The sequence below is a fragment of the Elephas maximus genome, chromosome 22, assembly GCF_024166365.1.
Source record: "Elephas maximus indicus isolate mEleMax1 chromosome 22, mEleMax1 primary haplotype, whole genome shotgun sequence".
NCBI classification, from domain to species: domain Eukaryota; kingdom Metazoa; phylum Chordata; class Mammalia; order Proboscidea; family Elephantidae; genus Elephas; species Elephas maximus.
In genome coordinates, this window is record NC_064840.1 from 61,540,974 (window position 1) to 61,564,636 (window position 23,663).

The window sequence follows — 23,663 nt, forward strand, 5'->3', positions numbered from 1 at the left end:
CAGGGACAGTGAGACTTCGACTCACTTACTGTGGACACATCATCAGGAAAGACCAATACTTAGAAAAGAACATAATTTTTGGTAAAGTAGAGAGTCAGCAAAATGAGGAAAACCCTCAATGAGATGTACTGACACAATGCGCACAACAAGGGACTCAAACATGTCAATGATCATGAAGATGGCACAAGACGGAGCAACATTTCATTCTCTTATAAATAAGATCACCATGAGTTGGTGCCAACTTGATGGCAACTAATAACAACAAAAGAAAACAGAGCAAATGGAATAAAAGCAATTAGAAAAAATATACTTCAAGAAAATGTTTACAGAATAAATCAAAGATGGAATTTAAAAATTCCTAGGATCAAACAACAATGAAAACACATCACACCAAAACCTTTGGGACACAGCAAAGACAGTGCTCAAGGGAGGTCAATTTAGAGCAAAAAGTATACATATCAAAAAAAAAAAAAAAGAAGAAGAAGGAGACTGGGCCAAAATCAAAACACTAAACCTACAACCTGAACAAATAGAAAGAGAACAACAAAAGAAGACCACAGACACCATAAAAAGAAAATAATAAAGATTAGGGCAGAAGTAAATGAAGTAGAGAACAGAAAAACAACAGAAAGAATCAGCAAGACCAAAAGTTGGTTCTTGGAAAAGATGAACAAAATAGATGAACCATTGGTCAAACTGACAAAAGAAATACAGGATAAGAATCAAATAGCCCAAATTAGAATTGAGGTGGGTGACATTACAACAGACCCAGATGAAATAAAAAAGGATCATAACAGAGAACTATGAAAAACTGTACTCCAACAAATTTGAGAACCCAGAGGAAACAGACAAATTTCTAGAAACACACTAGCTACCTAAACTAACACAAACTGAGACAGAAAATCTGAACAGAATGGTAACAAGTGAAAATGTAATTTAAAAAACTCCCAACAAAAAAAAGCCCTGGGCAGGACAGCTTCACTAGTGAATTCTACCAAAAATTCAGAGAAAACCTCACACCAGTGCTACTCAAAATATTTCAGAGCATAGAAAAGAAAAGAATATTCTCAAATTCATTCTATGAAGCCAGCATAACTCTGAGCCAAAGACAGGCGAAGACACCATAAAAAAAAGAAAATTACGGACCAATGTCTCTCATGAATATAGATGCAAAAATTCTTAACAAAATTCCAGCCAATCGAACTCAGCATCATACCAAAAAAAATAATATACCATGACCAAGTAAGATTCATACCAGGTATGCAAGGATGGTTCAACATTAGCAAATCAATCAACATAATCCGCCACATGAATAAAACAAAAGTATCACATGATCATCTCAATCGACACAGAAAAGAAATTTGATAAAGCCCAACACCCATTCCTGAGAAAAACTCTAAGCAAAATAGAAAAAGAAAGGAAGTTTCTCAACACAATAAAGGGCACCTATACAAAACCAATAGCCAACATCATTCCAAGTGGAGAGAGGCTGAAAGCATTCCCCCTGAGAACAGGAACAAGACAAGGATGCCCTTTATCACCACTATTATAAAGCATTGTGCTGGAAGTCTTAGCTAGAGCAATAAGGCGAGAAAAAGAAATAAAGACCATCCAAATTGGAAAGGAAGAAGTAAAAGTACCCCTATTTGCAGATGATATGATCCTATACATAGAGAAGCCCAAAGATTCCACAAGAAAACTACTGAAATTAATAGAAAGATTCAGCATAGTAGTGGGATACAAGATTAACATACAAAAATCAGTTTGATTCCTATACACCAACAAAGAGAACTTCAAAAGGCAAATCGAGAAAACAATACCATTTATATAATAAAAAATTATTTATAATAGCCCCTAAAAAATATAAAATACTTGGGAATAAATCTAACCATGGACATAAAAGACCTATTCAAAGAAAGCTACAAAACACTACTCCAAGAAATCAAAAGAGACCTACATAAATGGGAAAACATATCATCCTCATGGATTGGAAGACTCACCATTGTGAAAATGTCAATTTTACCCAAAGCAATCTACAGATGCAATGCAATCTGATCCAAATACCATCAGCATTCTTTAACAAGATGGAAAAACTAATCACTAATGCTCACGATTATCAGCCATTAGAGAAATGTGAATCAAAACTACATTAACATTCCGTCACACCATGACATTACCGGCACTAATCAAAAAAAATAAAAATAATTACAAATGTTGGAGAGGTTGCAGGAAGATTGGAACTCTTATGCACTGCTGGTGGGAATGAAAAATGGTACAACCACTATGGAAAATGATATGGTGCTTGCTGAAATACCATATGATCCAGCAAAGACACTCCTAGGAATATATCCTAAAGAAACAAGAGCCGTCACATGAACGGATATATGCACACCCATAGTCATTGCAGTATTATTCACAATAGCAAAATGATGGAAACAACCTAAATGCCCATCAACAGATGAATGAATAAACAAATTATGATACACACACACAATGGAATACTACACAATGATAAAGAACAGTGATGAATCTGTGAAATATCTCATAATATGGGTGAATCTGGAGGGCATTACGGCGAGTGAAATAAGTCATTTACAAAAGGACAAATACTGTATGAGATCACTATTATAAAAACTAAAAAAAGGTTACGCACACAAAGAAATCTGATGGTTACAAGGGAGGAGAGGGTTGGAGAGGGAATATTAACTAGACAGTAGCTAAGTGTTAACTCTGGTGAAGGGAAATAGTGCACAATCTAGGAAAAGTCAGCACAACTTGACCAAAACAAAGTTACAGATGCTTCATAGATACATCCAAATACCCTGAGGGACTGAGTTACTGGGGCTGAGGGCTGGGGACCATCTAGGTCAAATGGCATAATATAGTTCATAAAGAAAATGTTCTATATGGAACTTTGGTAAGTAGTGTCTGGGTTCTTAAAAGCTTACAAACAGCCACCTAAGATACACATGTACTGATCCCATCCTGTCCTGAGCAAAAGAGAATGAAGAAAACCAAAGATATATGGGAAATATTAGTCCAAAGGACTAATGGACCACAAGTACCACAGCCTCCATCAGCCTGAGCCCAACACAACTAGATGGTTCCTGGCTACTACCACCATCCACTCTGACAGGGATCACAATAAAGGGTCCCAGACAGAGTGGGAGAAAAATGTAGAACAAAATTCAAATTCACAAAAAAAAGACCAGACTTACTGGTCTGACAGAGATGGGAGGAGCCCCAAGAATATGGCTCCCAGGCACCGTTTTAACTCAGAACTGAAGCCATTCCTGAAGTTCACCCTTTAGCCAAAGATTAGACGGGACTATAAAACAAATAAAACCACACCTGAGGAACATGCTTTTTAGTTCAATCCTGTATACAAGACCAAATGGTGAATACCTGCCCAAAAGCAATGATGAGAAGGCAGGAAGGGGCAGGGAAAATGGACACATGGAAATGGGGAACCCAGGATGGGAAAGCAAGAGTGTTCATACATCACAGGGATTGCAACCAATCTCTCAAAACAATATGTGTATGAATTGTTGAATGAGAAACTAATTTGCTCTGTAAACTTTCACCTAAAGCACAATTAAAAAATGTTAATTAAACAAAATATTTGAGATGATAGACTGGAAAGTACACTATATTCCAAGAATAATTGATAATAATTAAAATTGAGACATATTCTACTAAAGTTACATAGAAACAAATAAATAATCCTATGGCAATGTCAGCAAAAAGAAAAAGAAACTCATACTGAGGATAGGGGAACGTGGAGAAGCAGGTAGGCTGAAAAATTTTTACAACAGTATTTTTTTTATTCAACAATAAAAGACTGAAGTTGTTGTTGGGTGCCGTTGAGTTGGCTCCAACTCATAGCGACCCTATGTACAACAAAATGAAACACTGCCTGGTCGTTCCTCATTCTCATAATCATTGCTATGTTCGAGTTCATTGTTGTAGCCACCATGTCAACTCATCTCCTTGAAGGTCTTCCTCTTTTTCATCGACCCTCTATCCTACCAAGGATGATGTCCTTCTTCAGGGACTGATTCTTCATAATAACATGTCCGAAGTGTATGAGACAAATCTATAATCCTTACTTCCAAGAAGCATTTTGGCTGTGCTTCCTCCAAGACAGATTTGTTCATTTCTCTGGCAGTCCATGGTATATTGAATATTCTTCACCAACATCATAATTCAAATGCATCAATTCTTCTTCAGCCTGCCTTGCTCATTTTCCAGCTTTCACATGCATATGAGGTGACTGAAAATACCCTGGCTTGTGTCAAGTGCATGTTAATCCTCAAAGTAAAGACCAACATCTAAAAAGACTTGAATGAAACAGTGTGGCCCCAAGAATTTTACACCCAGCCAAACTGGCATTCATGTATAAAGACAAAAGACAGATAATTAAAAATATAAACTCAAGGAATATATTTCACATGTGCCTAACACAAAAGACAGACAAACTTCCCCCAAACAAGATATCAATAGAGTTAGAGTTGTGGTAAAAGGCCTAACAGTGAGCATTAAATAAACTTTAATGTAAAATAACGGCTAAAATAACTGTGGGAATCATAGTTGCATAACAGAATGCAAGAGCTATAAGGCATGATAATACAGACATAACAGTATATATAACAATCTCAAGAAGTATAGCAAGAAAGGAGGAAGACCATGTAAATATTCCTTAATTTATTGTAGAACATGGTCAAAAGATGTAACTGAAAGCTGAAAATCAAGTAATAGAAGTAGAAATATATTGTTTATCAGTATAAAGATTTAGAAGGACTAAGATTAATAGCAACCATAATCACGTAGTAGAAGAGAGTGGGAGTTGGGGAAAAAAGTAGAGTACATTTCCTAATCACTCATAGTGAAACCAAAAAACCCACTGCCATCGAGTTGATTCCAACTCCTAGCAACCCTATAAGTCAGAGTAGAACTGCCCCATAGAGTTTCCAAGGAGCACCTGGTGAATATGAACTGCCATAGCACTTAACCACTACCCCACCAGGTTTTCCCACTCATAGTAAGGAATCCCTAATTACTATTCTAAGTAGACAATTAAATACATTAAACATACTATAAATTTTGAAATTAAGACAATAAACAACACACTATGCACCCAGAGAACAAACAAAAAATCACAGAATTTTATAGTGAAACACTTTTTATCCAAGAAAAACATATAATCAGAAAAATGTGACATAAATAACAAGCACCATGATCTCCATCATATCAATAAATTTAAATAAGATAAAGCCACCAACTAAAAGAAAAATGCTCAGATTGGATCCACAAAATCAAAACTCAAGTATTCAGACCTTCTGTGGAATATTAAAACATTGGCTCTAAATTAATACTGACTTTTGAGAACCTAAAATACTACTATGGTAGACCCATGAGACTACATGGGCAGTTCCTGTCCGGAGGGGAGATGAGAAGGCTGAGGAGGACAGAAGCTGGCTGAATGGACATGGGGAATACAGAGTGGAGAGAAGGACTGTGCTGTCTCATTAGGGGGAGAGCAATTAGGAGTATATAGCAAAGTGTATATAAATTTTGTATGAGAGACTGATTTCATTTGTAAACTTTCACTTAAAGCACAATAAAAAATTTTTTTTAAAAAGCACTGGTTCAACTCAGGAAAAGTTCATGTTTTTGGGGAGAAGTCAGGTAATAAATGGAGTTAGGTTCAAATCCGTCTATAAGTGGACGCATGTGTTTACAAGTTCATCCTATCATAATTATGGATCCGTGTGTTTACAAGTCCATCTTATCATAATTATGGGTCATGATGGGAATAGATATACTCAGGAATTTATGGAAACCAAACATTGCCTCCCTGGTCCATAGGATGAGGGTTATTATGATGAGGAAGGCCAAACGGAAGCCGCTGAATATCATCTTCACCATCCCCCCAAAAGTCTTCCTAAATCCAGAAGTAAGTCCCACAATAAAAGAATTCAAATATATACAGGTGGTAATTACTATTATAGTACCATTTGACTTGTTCAATCTGTGCAAATGACAGATAACTTATAAAGAATGACAATAAATTAAGTTTAATCAGATGATGACTGCAATAACAGATATTCTAAATAGTCTCTTTACTGAAGCATATCAACACAGGCATTGGCACCCGTATGCAACCACTGATAAAAAAAAAAAAAAAAATTGATGCTGTTTTCTCCATTCCAATAAGCCGAGAATTTCAGAAATAAAATTACACTTTATGTTGGCAGCGATAGCAGTACACTGTCACCATCTTACCTCAGATTATCATCAAATCTCTGATTGTGTTTCTTCTTGGACCCTAAACATCTCACCATCTGTGATAAATAAAACAATGGCCCTCAAAGATGTTCACAATCTAATCCCTTGACTACGTTAGGTTACATGGCAAAGTGGAATTAAGGTTGCAGATGAAATTAAGGTTGCTAATCAGCTGACTGTCCAGCTTCTCGGATTATTTGCTCAGCATACAGATAGATATGGTGAAAGAATACAACCCTGACACACATCTTTCCTGATTTTAAACCAATCAGTAACCCCTTGTTCTGTCTGAACAATGGCCTCTTGATCTAGGTAAAGGTTCCTCATGAGCACAATTAAGACTGGAGGAAGACTCATTGACAACCTGCGTTATGCAGATAACACAACCTTGCTTGCTGAAAGTGAAAAGGACTTGAAGCACTTACTAATGAAGATCAAAGACCACAGCCTTAGTATGGATTGTACCTCAACATAAAGAAAACAAAAATCCTCACAACTAGACCAATGAGAAACATCATGATAAACGGAGATAAGATTGAAGTTGTCAAGGATTTCATTTTACTTGGATCTACAATTAACACCCACGGAAGCAGCAGTCAAGAAATCAAATGACATATTGCACTGGGCAAATCTGCTGCAAAGGACGTCTTTAAAGTGTTGAAGAGCAAAGATGTCACCTTGAAGACTAAGGTGCACCTGACCCAAGCCATGGTATTTTCAATCACATCATATGCATGTGAAAGCTGGACAATGCATAAGGAAGACCAAAGAAGAGCTGGCGCCTTTGAATTGTGGTGTTGGCAAAGAATGTTGAATATACTATGGACTGCCAAAAGAACAAACAAATCTGTCTTAGAAGAAGTACAACCAGAACACTCCTTAGAAGCAAGGATGGCAAGACTGTGTCTTACATACTTTGGACATGTTGTCAGGAAGGATCAGTCCCTGGAGAAGAACATCATGCTTGGCAAAGTACAGGGTCAGCGGAAAAGAGGAAGACCCTTGGTAAGGTGGATTGATACAGTGGCTGCAACAATGAGCTCAAGCATAACAATGATTGTAAGGATGGCTCAGGACCGGGCAGTGTTTTGTTCTGTCGTGCAGAGGGTCGCTAAGAGTCGGAACCTACTTGACAGCACCTAACAATAACAACAACAACAATCAGATGACTTTAAAATAGGAAATTTATCCTGGATTATCTGGATGGGCCTAATATAATTCTAAGGGTCGTTAAGAGTAGAAGAGGGAGGCAGTCCAATGCTGCTGGCCTTGAGATGGAGAAAAACGGCCACAAGCCAAGGAATGTAGGTGGCCACTAGAAGCTGGGAAAGGCAAGGAAGCAGATTTTCCCCTCCTCCAGGAGGAACATGGCCCTACTAATACCTTGTTTTTAGCCAAATGAGACCCATTTTGGACTTCTTACCTGCAGAACTGCAAAATAATAAATTTGTATTGCTTAAGTCACTAAATTTGTGATGATGCGTAACAGAAGCAATAGGAAACTAATACAGAACCTGTATATGGGTCAAGAAGCTGTCGTTTGAACAGAAAAGGGAATACTGTATGATTTGAAATAAGAAAAGATGTGTGTCAGGGTTGTATACTTTCACCTTATTCTATCTGTATTCTGAACAAATAATCTGATAAGCCAGACTATATGAAGAAGAACATGGCATAGGATTGGAGAAAGATTCATTAACAACCTGTGATATGCAGATGACACAACCTTGCCTGCAAAAAATGAAGATGACTTGAAGCACTTAGTGATGTAGGTCAAAGACAGCCTTCAGCATGAATTATGCCTAAACATGAAGAAAATGAAAATCCTCACAACTGGATCAATAAACTATATCACGAGAAATGAAGAAAAACTGAAGTCAATGATTTCATTCTACTTGGATCAATGATCAATGCCCATGTAAGCAACAGTCAAGAAATCAAAGGATGGATTGCACTAGGCAAATCTAATGCAAAAGACCTCTTTAAAGGTTTAAAAAGCAAAGATGTCACTTTGATGACTAAGGTGCATCTGATTCAAACCATGGTCTTTTCAACTGCCTCATATCCTTCCAAAAGTTGTACAGAGAAAAAGAAAAAAATTTACAACGATAAAAAAAGAAGACAGAGGAACAATTGTGTCTGAACTGTGGTGCTGGCAAAGAATACTGAGTATACCATGAACTGCCAAGAAAATGAACAAATAAAACTCAGAAGAAATACAACCAGAATGCTCCTTAGAAGCAAGTATGGCAAGTCTTTGACTTGCTTACTTTGATACATTAACAGGAAATACCAATCAGTAGAAAAGGACATCATATTTGGTAGAGGGCCAAGGATAACCCTCAATGAGATGGTCTGACACAACAGCCTCAACAATGGTCCCAAACATACCAATGATCGTAAAAATGGTGTACAACTGCCCAACATTTCATTCTGTTATTCATAAGGTCGCCATGATTCAGAGCTAACTTGACAGCAACTGACAACAACAACAGGAAATTATTCTGGGGACTACATTCCTGACATAATGCCTATAAGACCTGAAAGAAATAGCAGGTATATGAGGTGCCCTGGAAAGAAGCAGGTGTGCCAGAGATTTGATTAAACACACACACATACACACATTCATTTATAGTGGCCTAGTTCTCTAAGGTATGCTGGAAGATATTCTCCAGAATAAAAGGCAGGAGATATAACACTTGGTAGGCCCTTTGTTGGAAGTGACTCAATGGCAATGAGTTTGGTTCATTTTTTAATTTTGTTTTCTATTCTAGAGGCAACATACAACACAAATAACTGTGTTACTTTAACGCTTTTACTGAACAAACTGTAAGGCTGCCTGCTTTAAGAGATGCCAGAGGAAAACAAGGCTCTTCAGCTGTGCAAGCTGCTCTAGTATTTTGCCCTTATGGCCAAAAGAAACACTAATACACAAAGAGTCTGTAGCTAATACAAATGTTGTGTAGAGCCACAGTTAAGCCCCTTTAGGAGCATCACAGCAGAGGACCTAAGCTTAACAAAACAAATACATGACCTCATAGATATATAGAGAGGATTTAATTCCGGCCCCCAAAAAATATCTCGACATAAGACATTTAAGAAAGGAAAAAAAAACTAAATATGGATGATAAGTAGCCCACCCACAGGTGAACTCTGGGGCACTGTACATTGGCTCAATCGTTCCAACTATTTCTAGCTTGGCTACCTCTACTGTTAGAGGCTGGAAATCTAATAACTCATTACCAGGCTCCATTGCCATAAGGGTAGATGCATGTGACTAGGATCTGTTAGCCACACACCCATACAAAACAGATGCAGAAGTAAGCATTGTCAGATGGCAGCTACATGCAGGCAGTTTGTTACTTCTGGCATTTGTGGAGGTAGAATTATCTGGTCCTTGTGGCATTGCCAGGGAAGGACTTCTACTGTCTAGTTCCAAGTGGCCAAGTGGTAGAAAAAGTGTTTTTAGTATAATACCCCCATGGTATTTTCCCATGTTTTTCCTAAGAACATGACTCCAGTCACACTGTAGTAGCATTTATGTAGCATCCAAACCTGTTTCTCTAGTTCTTTCTAGGATTTTGTGATACTAACATTATATTGTCATATAGCTGAAAAACACAAAAGAATCATCAGACCAACTATTATTTTAAAAAGAAGATTCAGTAATATCACTGGGAACAAAGTTAACATACAAAAATCAATAGTTTTCCAATAAACTAGATATATCCATTTACAATAACAACAAAAGATGTAAAATGCCTATATAATTACCCTCTATTTTTTTTTATAAGAGATGTATATGGAAGGTGTAGCAAACATGGCACTATAGTCAGAAGCACCATGCTCTCCCTCTGCAGCAAAGACCTGAAAAACTAAGTAAAACAGTAGCAGATGTCAGTCCTGGAACCCGAAGTATCAAATGAAGGAATAAGGAACTTAATCAGACACCAAATGGAACAAGAAACTGAGAGAGAACAGAGAACGAGGAGAGCAACAGAGTGGAGGTCCTCTGCCAGCTAACACAGCATGGATTCACCATCTCAGACTACCAATGACTGTGGACAGGGAGTATGGGAAGAAAACTTCACAGAGCTCCCAAAAGGAGACAGAGCACCTGGTAGCCAGGGATATATGCTTTCCCACCCCCCACCCTTTTTCCCTCTATGCAACCTTCACCACTTTCCAACTGGCCACAGTCACTCAGCCAGAGAGACACCAGCTCACTGCCACCCAGGTCCACCCCACCCGCAATGGCCAATTTCTCCAGCACTATACACATATTTTTTTTCCTTTGGCTTTTTTTGTTTCTTCCTTCTCTCTCCTTTCTTTCTCCCACCCAGCTAGCCCCGTGCACTATCCTCACCCCTTCTCAACAGGCCATGTTGTACCGCTTGGCTACAAAGCCAACAGCATGGCCCCCCCAGTTCCATACCATCCCCACTGGCCAGCTCCCTCAGTGCCATTTTCTTTTCTTTTCTCTCTCTCCTTTCCTTCTTTTCCTTTTTCCCACCCATCCAGCCCCGTGTGCTGTCCCTGCCCCTTTTCAATGTGCTGTGCCACACCACCTGGGTAGAGAACCACCAGCACACAGCCTCCCCAGGTCCATTACCTCCACTGGCCAGCTCCTTCAGTGCCATATATGTTTTCGTTTTTTTGTTTCTTCTCCCTCTATCCCTTCCTTCCTTTTCATTCTCCCACCCACCTAGCCCTGTGCACCATCCCCACCCCTTCTCAAAGGGTCATGTTGCGCTGTTTAGCTAGACAGCCACTAGCACACAGCCTCCCTGGATCTGCTTCACCCCCACCTGCTGAATCCCACCACACTGCCATTCTATTTACTTTCTTCTTTTTTGCTTCTGTTTCTCTTGCATCTTTCTCTTCTTTCACCTAGTTAGTGCCACACATTACATCCTGCCTATCCGAACCACGTGCCAAGAGATGCACCCCTGAGTTGCATCGGCACAGACCCCCAGAACCCTGAAGCCCACTCCACATTGCTCCCCAGCCCCACCCCACCAGCCCCAATTTGTGCTGTAAATGACCCACCCACACCCCTCGCTCCCATGTGACCTGCCCTGCTGCACCATAGCTGAGTGACTGCCATTGCCCACCTGGACAAGGTGGTGAGAACTACTGTGCCCACAGATGAGAAAACAACACATCCCTGGCCCATTTGCCCATACATAACCAAAACCAAAAAAGCAGGATGAAACAAATCTACAGTCAATAAATGAAGAAATAATTCCTGAATGTCCCAGAGCCAGCACACAATATCAAAATATATTTAAAAAAAAAAAAGAACAGGATAGTTTCAGTAAGCGATCAATATAAGACACCAGATGACCTTCTGCTGGAAGAAAAGACACTGGAACTACCTGATAGGGAATTCAAAACTCTAACATTCAGGGCTCTCCAAGAGATTATGAAAGAGATGAAGAAAAACACAGACAAAAATAAGGAAAAAATAGGCAAAATCATGGAAAATACAGGCAAAATCAAGGAAAACACAGGCAAAGCAATGGAATAATTCAGGAAAATAATACAGGAGCAAAATGTGAAAATAAACAACTAGAAATCACACAAAAACAGCAATTAGAAATCCAAAAGATAAACAAGATCTCAGAAATGAACAGTGCAATAGAAGGTTTTAGGAGCAAATTTGAAAAGATGGAAGACAGGATCAGCAAAACTGAAGACAAATCCTTGGATACCACTTTGTTTGAGGAAAAACCAGCGAAAAGAATGAAAAAGCCTGAGAATGATGTGGGATACAATCAAGAACAAAAACCTGCATGTGATTGGAGTTCTAGAACAGGGGGGCAAAATGGAAAACACAGAAAGGATCATTGAAGATATGCAGATAGAAATCTTCTCTAATATCATGAAAGATAAAAAGCTGACCATCCAAGAAGCTCAACGAACCCCATATAGGATAGACTCCCAAAAAAGTCACCAAGACATATCATAGTCACACTCACCAAAACCAAAGACAAAGGAATAATCCTGAGAGCAGCTCGAGAAAAACAAAAAGTCACATACCAAGGAGAAACAATAAGACTAAACTCCGATTACTCAGCAGAAACCATGTAGGTAAAAAGGCAATGGGATGACATATATAAAACCTCGAAAGAAAAAAACTGCCAATCAAAAATAATATATCTGGTAAAACTCTCGCATAAATATGATCACAAAATTAAAACATTTCCAGATAAACAGAAATTAAGGGAATATGTAAAAACCAAACCAAACCTACAAGAATTAACAGGAATCCTTCGGTTAGAGAACAAACAACATTAGACAACACCCTGAATCTAGGACACAGGACAGCATCAGCCAGGTATCAACCTAGGTAATGAACCCTTAAGGATAAAACAAAGCTAAAAGACTTACAACAGGGAACCAGAGATGTCAATCTATAAATAACAACAATGTCAGGACAATAAAAGAGGGAATAAACAGAGTAGGTACAGAATTTTCAAATGAAGAGGAAGTCAAGGCAAAATCAAGTAATAAAAAACTGGTTCAAACTTAGGAAGATAAGGGTAAATTTCAAAGTAAACACAAAGAAAGTTAATGGACCCATTCATCAAAATAAAGAAGAAAAACACAAAATCTACAAAAGCAAGGGAAAAAAAGCAAAAAAAAAAATCCACAAACAAAAAGAATTCAGCACAGGAAAGTAAGAGGAACAAAGAAAACATCAGCACCACAAAAAAAAAAAGCGCTACAAAATGATAACAATAAACTCACACCTATTGATAATCACACTGAACACAAATGGCTTAAATGCTCTCATAAAAAGAGAGTGACAGAATGGATAAAAAACAGGACTCATCAATATGCTGTCTACAAGAGACACACCTTAGAAACAAAGACATAAATATATTAAAAATCAAAAGATGAAAAAAATATATCAAACAGCAACCAAAAAAGAGTAAAGTGGCAATACTAATCGCAGATAAAATGGACTTTAAAACAAAATCCACCATAAAAGACAAGGAAGGACATTATATAATGGTTAAAAGGACAATCCACCATGAGGACATAACCGTAATAAATATCTACACACCCAATGACAAGGCTCTAAAATACATAAAACAAACCCTAAGAGCACTGAAAAGAGAAACTGACAGTTCCCACAATAATTAGTGGGAGACTTCAACATACCACTCTCAATAAAAGATTGTCTTAGTCATCTAGTGCTGCTGTAACAGAAATACTTCAAGTGGATAGCTTCGACAAAGAGAAATTTATTCTCTCACAGTCTAGTAGGCTACAAGTCCAAATTCAGTGTGCTAGCCTGACCGGAAGGCTTTCTCTGTTGGCTCTGGAGGAAGTTCCTTGTCATCAATATTCTCCTGGACTAGGAGCTTCTCTGTGCAGGAACCCCAGGTCCAAAGGACACACCCTGCTCCCAGCACTGCTTTCTTGGTGGTATGAGGTCCCCCACTCTCTGCTTGCCTCCCCCTTCCTTTCATCTCTTATAAGATAAAAGGTGGTGCAGGCCACACACCAGGGAAACTTCCTTTACATTGGATCAGGGATATGACCTTAGTAAGGGTGTTACAATCCCACCCTAATCCTCTTTAACATAAAATTACAACCACAAACTGGAGGACAACCACACAATACTGGGAATCATGGCCTAACCAGGTTGACATATCTGGGGGACACAATTCAATCCATGCCAGGATAGGACATCTAGAAAGAAATTCAACAAACATACAGAAGATCTAAAGACTACTACGATCAACCAACTTGACCTCAAAGACATATAGAGAACACACCACCTAAAGCAGCAAAGTATACCTTCCTTTCCAATGAACATGGAATATTCTCTAGAATAGACATCTTAGGCTGCAAAACAACCTTCAGCAAAATCCAATACACTGAGATAATACAAAGCGTCTTCTCTGATCACAATGCCATAAAAGTAGAAATTAATAACAGGAACAAAAAGGGGGAAAAAATCAAATACATGGCAACTGAATAACACCTTGCTTAAAAACCACTGGGTAATAGAAGAAATCAAAAATGAAATTAAAAAAATTCCTAGAAACAAATGAGAATGAAAAATACACCATACCAAAACCTTTGGGACACAGCAAGGGGAGTGCTCAGAGGTCAATTTATAGCAACAGATGCACACATCAAAAAAGAAAGGACAAAATCAAAACACTAGGTATATAACTAAAACAAATAGAAAGAGAACAGCAAAAGAAGCCCACAGCCACCAGAAGAAAGGAAATAATAAAGATCAGAAGAGAAATAAATAAAATAGAGAATAGAAAAACAATAGAAAGAATCAGCAAAACTAAAAGTTGGTTCTTTGAAAGGATCAACAACATTGATAAATCACTGGCCAAACTGACAAAACAAAAACAGGAGAGGAAGCAAATATTCCTAATAAAAAATGAAATGGTAGACATTACAACAGACCCAAATGAAATAAAAAGGACCATAACAGATTACTACGAAAAACTATACTCCAGCAAAGTTGAAAACCTAGAGGAAATGGACAAATTTCTAGAAACACACTACCTACCTGAACTAACACAAACTGAGATAGAAACCCGAACAGACCCGTAACAAAAGAGGAAACTGAAACGGTAATAAAAGATAAAAAAAACTCCCAACAAAAAAAAGTCTTGGCCCAGATGGCTTCACTGAAGAATTCTACCAAACATTCAGAGAAATCTCACACTAGTACTACTCAAACTATCTCAGAACATAGAAAAGCATACTTCCAAATTCATTCTATGAAGCTAGCATAACCCTGATACCAAAACCAGGCAAAGACACTACAAAACAAAAGAAAATTACACACCAATATCTCTCATCAATATAGATGCAAAAATTCTCAACAAAATTCTAGCTAATAGAATTCAACATCACATAAAAAAATAATATACCATGACCAAGTGGGGTTCATACCAGGTATGCATGGATGGCTCAACACATAAATAAAACAAAAGAATCACATGATCATCTCAATCTATGCAGAAAAGGCATTCGATGAAGTCCAATACCCAGTCCTGATAAGAACTCTCAATAAAATAGGTACAGAAGGAAAATTCCTCAACGTAATAAAGGGCATCTATACAAAATCAACAGCCAAGATCATTCTTAATGGAGAAAGGCTGAAAACATGTCCCCTGAAAAAAAGGAACAAGACAAGGATGCCCTTTATCATCACTCCTATTTAACACTGTGCTGAAAGTCCTAGCTAGACCAATAAGGCAAGAAAAAGAAATAAAGGGCATCCAAATTGATAAGGAAGAAGTAAAACTATCCCTATTTGTGTATACTATACATAGTTAACCCAAAAGACTACACAAGGAAACTACTGAAACTAATAGATTCAGCAGAGTAACAGGATATAAGATGAACATACAAAAATCAGTTGGATTCCTATACAACAATAAAGAGAACTATGCAAAAGGAATCAGGAGAGCAATACTATTTATAATAAGAAAAAAATTTTTTTTCTCTTATTTATTTATAATAGCCCCTAAAAAAATAAAATACTTTGGAATAAATCTAATCAGGGATGTAAAAACTACAAAACACAAACAAAACTACAAAACACTACTGCAAGAAACCAAAAAAGACCTACATAAATGGAAAAACATACCATGCTCATGGATAGGTAGACTTATCATTGTGAAAATGTCAATTCTACCCCCCCAAAAAAAGCTATCTACAAATATGATACAATCCCAATCCAAATACCAACAGCATCCTTTAACGAGATGCAAAAACTAATTAACTTTATATGGCATAATTGGCATAATACAGTTCTTAAAGTTTATGTTCTCCCTGCCAGTATAGTGGGTAATGTCTGGAGTCTTAAAAGGTTATAAGCAGCCATCTAAGATACAACCATTGGTCTTTATTCTTCTGGAAAAAAAGAGAGAGAAAGAAGGATATCAAGGAATTAGAGGAGGAACTCAACTACAAGACTGTCTACATGAACCACTACCACCTCCACCCTGAGACCAGAAGAACTAGATGATGCCCGGCTACCACTACTGAAAGCTCTGATCAGGGACACAACAGAAAAATTCTGATAAAAAGAGAGAAAAATGTGGAATGGAACTTCAAATTCTTAAAGAATACAGACTTACTGGACCTATTAAGGCTGGAGGAGTCCCTGAGACTATTGCCCTGAGTTGCTCTTCAAACACTGAATCAACACTATCCTCTGAAGTCACCTTTAAACTGAGTAACAGTTTAGCCCAAAGAGTAAAGGTTGCAAAAAAAAATTATCACATTTAAAATATATTCTTTTATATATATTTATAAATTTATCCACATTTACAAATATATAAAAACAAAAGTGTCAACAGTTACACTGAAGCATAGATGAGAAGTTTGGGAGGCAGGGAGATTAAGTAAATGGAAGTGAAACAGAACAGAAATAACGAGAATGTTGACACATGTGAAAAACATAACTAATGCAGAGGCATAACTAACATATGGCAGATAGGACATGCGCCCTGGGTGCCACTTGAGGAGGGCTGCTAATGAGCAGTTTCTATTGGCCATTGTAGTTTCCACTGTCAGCTGTGAGAGATCGTCCAGCAATTTAAAACTAATTGCCATAGGCGCTATTTTCCATAGACAGGCCCCTGAACTAATGTCACTGATCATTATGTCTAGAAACTGTGGAATGGAGCAGGTTTTGCTGTACATATTTTCACCAGAAATAATGTTAAATTAGAAAGAAAAAAATACATAACTTAGAAATCAAAAATTTTTTAAAACTTTAAAATCCTCACACATTAGAAATTTTTTAAATACATTTCTAAGTACTTTAAGAGTCAAAGACAAAAGTGAAAAATGGAAAATATTTAGACCAAAACAATCAAAATTCTACACAACAAAACTTACAAAACCCACAGAAAAAGAGAAAAATACATTTTAAAAAATGTTAATCCCCATACAATTGGAAAGTTTAAAGTACATTTCTAAGTAACTCAAGAGTCAAAGACAAATCATGATGGAAAACAAAAAGTATTTAGAATAAAACAATAATCAAAATTCTACATATAAAACTTAAGAGGATAAAATCAATGTAGCACTTATACAGGAAATTTATAGCCTTAAACGAACTCAACGGAAGTTAAAAAAAAAAAAAATTTTTTTAAATAAATAAATAAACCCGGGGTAAAACCTAGGAGAGCAGAAAGGAAATCAAGAAGAGAATAGATTTTACTGAAATACACAACAAAGATAAAAGGGAGAGGGAGACAATACCAAAAGCTGGCTGTTTGAAAATACTGATAGACACAAGATGTTGATTAAGTCAAAAAAGAGAAAAACAATAAAAAATATTAGAATGAATTGGGGAATATAACTACAGACTCAGCAAATAGTTTAAAATAAGATAATTTATTAAAAATTTTGTTAGAAGTTTAAAATGAGAGAAAAATGATCACTTTTATAAAAATCATCAGTCTCAAGAAGAAATATAAGCCTGAATAGTATTAAATCATTAAAGACTATGAAATGGTAATTTTAAAGTATACATACATACACGCTCATGCACACAGACACACACAAATCACCAATTTTACCAAATATTCTAGAAAAAGATAATTCCTACCTTGTAGAAAATATTCTACAGAACAGAAAAAAAGGGGAAGCTCTCCAATTAACTCTAACAATTTAACGTTAGTAAATCTATGACGCCAAAACAATCAAGGAGAATTTGAGAAAAGACATCTAAGACCAATCCCACTTATGAACATAGAGGTAAAATTACTATACCAAATATTAGCAAGCCAAATCCAGTATTTTTCTTAAATCTGACAAAGCAAGTTCATTTCAGGAATGCAAGCGTGGTTTAAATTAGAAAATATATTAGTAGAATTTACCACATAAAGCGTTCAATATAATTCAATACTACTAACTATTTAAAGGAGAAAAATAAAACAAAGAAACTCCTAGCAAAGAATATTTACCAAAACCTCTGGCAAGATGCTGGTCATCATCTCTATTTAACATTGAACTAGTCCTTGTCAGGAAAGTGAGACAAGAAAAAGCAGGAAATAAAAAAGGACTGGAAAGAAAACAACTAAAGAGTTATTACTCAAATACAATATTATTGTTCATAGAGAAAAATCAAACAGCTTATTATCAACATTAAGCTTAACATGGCTGCAGGTATAAGATCTATATACAAAAATCAACTGCATTTCTATGCTAGCAATAAACAATTAGAAAATGCAATATTTAAAAATTCTCTTAAAAATCCAAAATCAAACCCACTGCCATGGAGTCGATTTCATCTCACGGCCCCATAGGGTTTCCAAGGCTGTAAATCTTTACAGAAGTGACAGCAGTGGTGATAGTTGCTATGGAGAAAAAGCAGAGAAGGGGAAAACCTAAAAGCTCTTCCCCTTGGGTATTTTTAAAAGCTCCCTGGAACAACTCTTAGGTTGAAGAGCAAACACAAAACAAAACGGCATAATGTCTATAAAAAAAATGCATAAAACTCTATGACATATGGAGTCCTGGTGGTGCAGTGGTTAAGAGATCAGCTGCTAACCAAAAAATCGAATCCACCAGCCACTCCTTGGAAACCCTATGAGGCAGTTCTATACTCTGTCCTATTGGGTCACTATGAGCCGGAATCAACTCCAACGCACATAACAATGAGAAGACATAGAAATTCCACACCTAGGTATATATATCTAGGAGAAACGTCTGCTAAAGACATAATACAAGAATTTCATAACAGCTCTATTGGCAACAGCTCATACTAGCTGTTAGCCAAACACCCATCATAAGTGGAATAAATAAAGTGCGATGAAACCTATGAAATGTCATACAGTAACAAGAAAAACCAAGCTACACTGCATGCAGCGATATGGACAAGTCCTACTAAATATAACTTTGCGTGAAAGAAGACACAAAAAGTACACATTCAGTATAATGCCATTTATATAAAGCTCAAAGACAGACAAAACTAAGCCATAGTGTTAAGTCAGGAAAGCGATTACCCTTGAAGGGGATCACAATTGGAAGCGGGCACAAGGGTGGCTTCTGGGGGTGTTGGTAATGTTCAGTTTTTGATCTAGTGCTGATGTTTTCAGTTTGTGAAAATGCATTAAGTTGTATATATATGATTGATGCACTTTTCCTATGAATGCTATACTTTAAAAAAAAAAGTGTTTAAAAATACTTCAGTCTATTATAAAGCCTTAATAATTCAAATAGCATGGTACCGTCACATAGATAAACAGGTCAATGGAACAATACAAAGTTGAGAAATAGACCCAAATATATATGAGAATTTCATATACAATAATGGGGACATCTCAAGTCCTAGAAGGAAGGTGGATTTTTAAAAAAATGGTATTGGGACTACATTAATAGAAGGGAGAAAAAAACTAATGATCATCTCAATTGATGAGAAAAAGGCATTTGACAAAATCAATACCCTCTCATGATAAAAACACTCAGCATACTAGGAATAGAAGGGAAAATTCTCAGCATGATAAAGGACATTTACAAAAAAAATCCAGAGCTAACATCACACTCAACGTTGAAAACTAAGACCAGAAACAAGACAAGGATGCTTTTTTTTTCATCACTGCTATTCCACTTCTCTATGAGTCGGAATCAACTCTACAGCAATGAGTAATTCCACATTGTACTGGCAGAGCAATTAGGGTAAAAAGAAAGAGAGAAAATACAAGTCATCCAAACTGGAAAGAAGAAGTAAAACTATTTCTATTCACAGCTGACATGATCCTATATATAGAAAATCCCAAAGATTCCACAAAAAAGTTACTAGAATTAATAAACAAATTCAGCAAAATATCAGGTACAAGAACAACACAAAACCATCAGTTGTGTTTGTATATACCAGCAATGAACAATCCAAAAAGGAAATTAAGAAAACAATTCCATTTATAACAGCATTTAAAAGAATAAAATAGGATTCAATTTAACCTAGGAGGTGAATGACTTGTACATTGAAAACTATAAAACACTGCTGAAAAAAATTAAAGGAGACCTAGATAGGTCCAGGAGCCAAAGTGGTGAACAGGTTAAGAGCTTGGCTGCCAACCAAAAGTCAGCAGTTAGAATCCAGCAGCTGCTCCTTGGAAACCCTATAGGGCAGTTCTACCCTGTCTTATAGGGTCGCTGTGAGTAGGAATCAACTCAACGGCAACAGGTTTGGTTTGGTTTGGTTAGGCAGGTCAAAAGTAGGGTCCAACTGTATTCTTCCAACTGTATTCATGTTCCCAAGAATAGCAGAGGCCAAGCCAGTATTCTAACGAGCAAGAAGAATATGAGGAGATGGGTCAAGAGAGAACAGGAGGGTAAAGAAGATTGTCTAAGGTCTTCTAAGACTTTGTAAGAACTTAGGTTTTTAACTTTCATTTGAAATGCCATTGGAGGGTTTGAGAATACATTTTATAGGAGCACTCTGGCTGCTGGGTTGAAAATAGATAAGGAGCACTAGGACAAAAGCAAGGCTACCAATTAAGAAGCAATTGCAGCAATAATCCAGGAGAGAGGCAGTGGTGGCTTGGATCAGAGTGGTAGCAGTGGCTACGGATGTGGCATAATGTGATCAGATTCTGGATATATTTTGAAGGTACAGCTGAACTAGGATTTTCTAAGAGATTGGATGTTGGGTATGAGAGGAAGAGAGGAGCCAAGGATCATGCCAAAGATGGTCAATAACTATCAAAATTACAAATGCATATCCTTTTATCCAGCAATTTTATTTCTGGGAATTTATTCTCCAATATACACATGTGTAAAATGATACAGGCATAATATCATTCATTACAGTAGTGGTTCTCCAAGTATGATCCACAGATCCCTGGGGCCCCCAAGAGCCTCTCACAAGATTCCAAGGTCCACAAGGTCAAAACAATTTTCATAATACCGCCAAGAATTTATTTGACATTTTCACTGTGTTCACATCAGTACAGATGGTACAGGAGCAACATTGGTAAAAACTGTCAGAGCCTTAGTATGATTAAAGCAATGGAAACCAACTATACTGCCAGTCATTGTATTCCTCACTGCCAGACACAAGTGGAAATAAATAAATACATAAATAAAAGCCAGTTTTACTTTTAAATGTTCTTGATGAAGCAGGATAAGATTAATTCTATTAAATTTTGACCCTTAAGTACATGAAATGGGGAGTACACATAAAGCCTCTCTATTGCATACAAAAGTGGCGGTCTCTAGGAAAAGCGGTTGTATGATTATTTGAGTTGTGAACTGAACTATTCACTTTTTTCATGGAACGCCATTTTTCTTTGAAACAAAGACTGACAGACAAACTATGGTTATTCAGACTTGGGCTGAAAAATGAACAAAGTAAGCTTGTCACTTCAGGGAAAACAATTGAAAATATTTATTGCTTTCACCTGAAAATTTGAATTTTGGAAAACATTGCCACTATGAGCTTGAAAACTTGCTCTCATTCAAAGACTCTTCTGATGAGATCAGTAATGAAATTGACAAATGTGATTTTTTTAATGCATTATAATGAAATATGTCAATGTTTGGAAAATCCGCGTAGCTCAGTGAGCATAAGTGTTCCACAAGACCAATGAATGATGTTTCAAAACCATGCATGGGTAAAAGATCCATTCAAAGTGTAAGACAGAGTGATGGATTTTAAAGCAGCGCATTAAGAAAAGTTTATTGACATAGGTTGAGATTCTACATTGCAACTAATCTTTACCATTAGTCAAGTTTTCGTGTAGTATCAAGAATATCCACAATTATCTGAAAAAGGTATTAAAACACTTCTCCATTTTCCAATTACATAGGCACGGTTTTCTTCATATACTTCAAATGAAATGGCATATCCAAACAGATCGAATGCAGAAGCAGATATGAGAATCTAGCTATCTTCTATTAAGCCAGACATTAAAAAGACTTCCAAAAATGTGAACCAATGGCACTCTCCTTATTAATTTTGTTTTGTTTTGGAAAATAGTTATTTTATTTTTAAAATGTGTTATTTGTTAACCTGTAATAGCTCTATTACTGTTATTTTCTAATTAATAAAAATTTTAAAATCTCCCAATTTTAATTTCTAGTATGATAGGTATAAACCCACATAAACAAAAGATCTTTGAGAATCTCAATAATTGTAAATGTTCTGAATTCAAAAAGTTTGAGAATGACTGCATTAAATGTGTATGGTATGTTACTAGCAAAAAAAAAATTAGAAATAACCCAAAATCCATCAATAAGAGAACTGGCTAATTAAATTGTGGTACCTCCAAACAATGGAAAACTGTGCTGATACGGGGGGAGCGGAAAGACCCTCAGGGTACTGACTGGGGATGGCAAGATGCAAAACAGTGTGTAAAAAGGGAGGGAAATAAGAAAATACATAAAAATTTTACTTACATCTAAATCTCTCCTATGTTTTAAAATTTTGAACTCAATGTACATGTTCTTCGTCTCCTCCCATAATGTGCCTCTTTGCAGAACAGCAGACAGAATTTTTTGTATTGCAGTACGAGTTACATTATAACAAATAACAACTGAGGAAAGTCAGTTTCTTAGTGTTTGAGTGGAGTTCAGGATGTTTCTGAGGAGATTTTGAGTACAAGAATTTCCCCCCCCCCCCGAGTTTTGAGAAATGGGTGACAGCCCCACCTTTGGGCTCACAACGACCCTATAGGACAGAGTAGAACTGCCCCATAGGATCTCCAAGAAGAAGCTGGTGGATTCGAACTGCTGACTTTCTGGTTAGCGGCCGAGCTCCCATCAGGGCTCCAGAGAGGAAGCCCAAAATTCGGATTCAGAGGCTAAGAAGTTTGTCCTCGGACTTATTAAAATAATAATAACTGCTGTTGTGATTATTATCTCTTCTCGACAGAGACCGAAACGAGGCCTCGTTTCCGAGGCGACAGAGCAAGAGGGACCAAAGGAGGTCGGGACCTGGGGCTTTGGGTCGAGTCGGGCAGTTTGACGGAAGCGGGGATGGGCTGAGAGAAGGAAAAGAAAACCCTTCCTCTGCCCCTGGCCGGAGTAACGGGGTCTCCGTTGGCTTACCGGGTCTCGCTGCCAGCAAACCACCGGGCCCGGCGAGCAGCATCATTAGGCGGAACATGGCGCGGCTTCGCGGCTCGGAGCGGGGACTGAGAGGGCGGCCGTTGGGCGGCTCGAGTCGGGCGCCCCCGCCGGTCAGCCCCGGAGACGCGCGGCCGTCGCTCCGCGGCCTCCGAGCGCGTTGGTGCGCCGGTGTTCTCCACACGCCGTGGTGGTTAGCGCCGGGCTGCTGATCGTCCCGCAACGCGCGCCCGCCTTAGAAACAGGACGCCAGTTCGCTAAACCCACCCTAGCCAGACGGTTGGCTGCTGTTCTGGCGTTAT

General features: G+C 37.5%; 1 protein-coding gene across 1 annotated transcript in view; it reads right to left on the reverse strand.

Annotated features, from left to right (window-relative positions):
- LOC126065536 (disintegrin and metalloproteinase domain-containing protein 32-like) overlaps positions 1–23,663 on the reverse strand; it is a 157,860-nt gene extending 134,197 nt beyond the window's left edge. Inside the window, exon 1 of the mRNA XM_049865634.1 lies at positions 23,344–23,663. Within this exon, the coding sequence (XP_049721591.1) occupies positions 23,344–23,401 (58 nt within the window). The 5' untranslated portion in view covers positions 23,402–23,663. The remainder of the gene's footprint in view (positions 1–23,343) is intronic.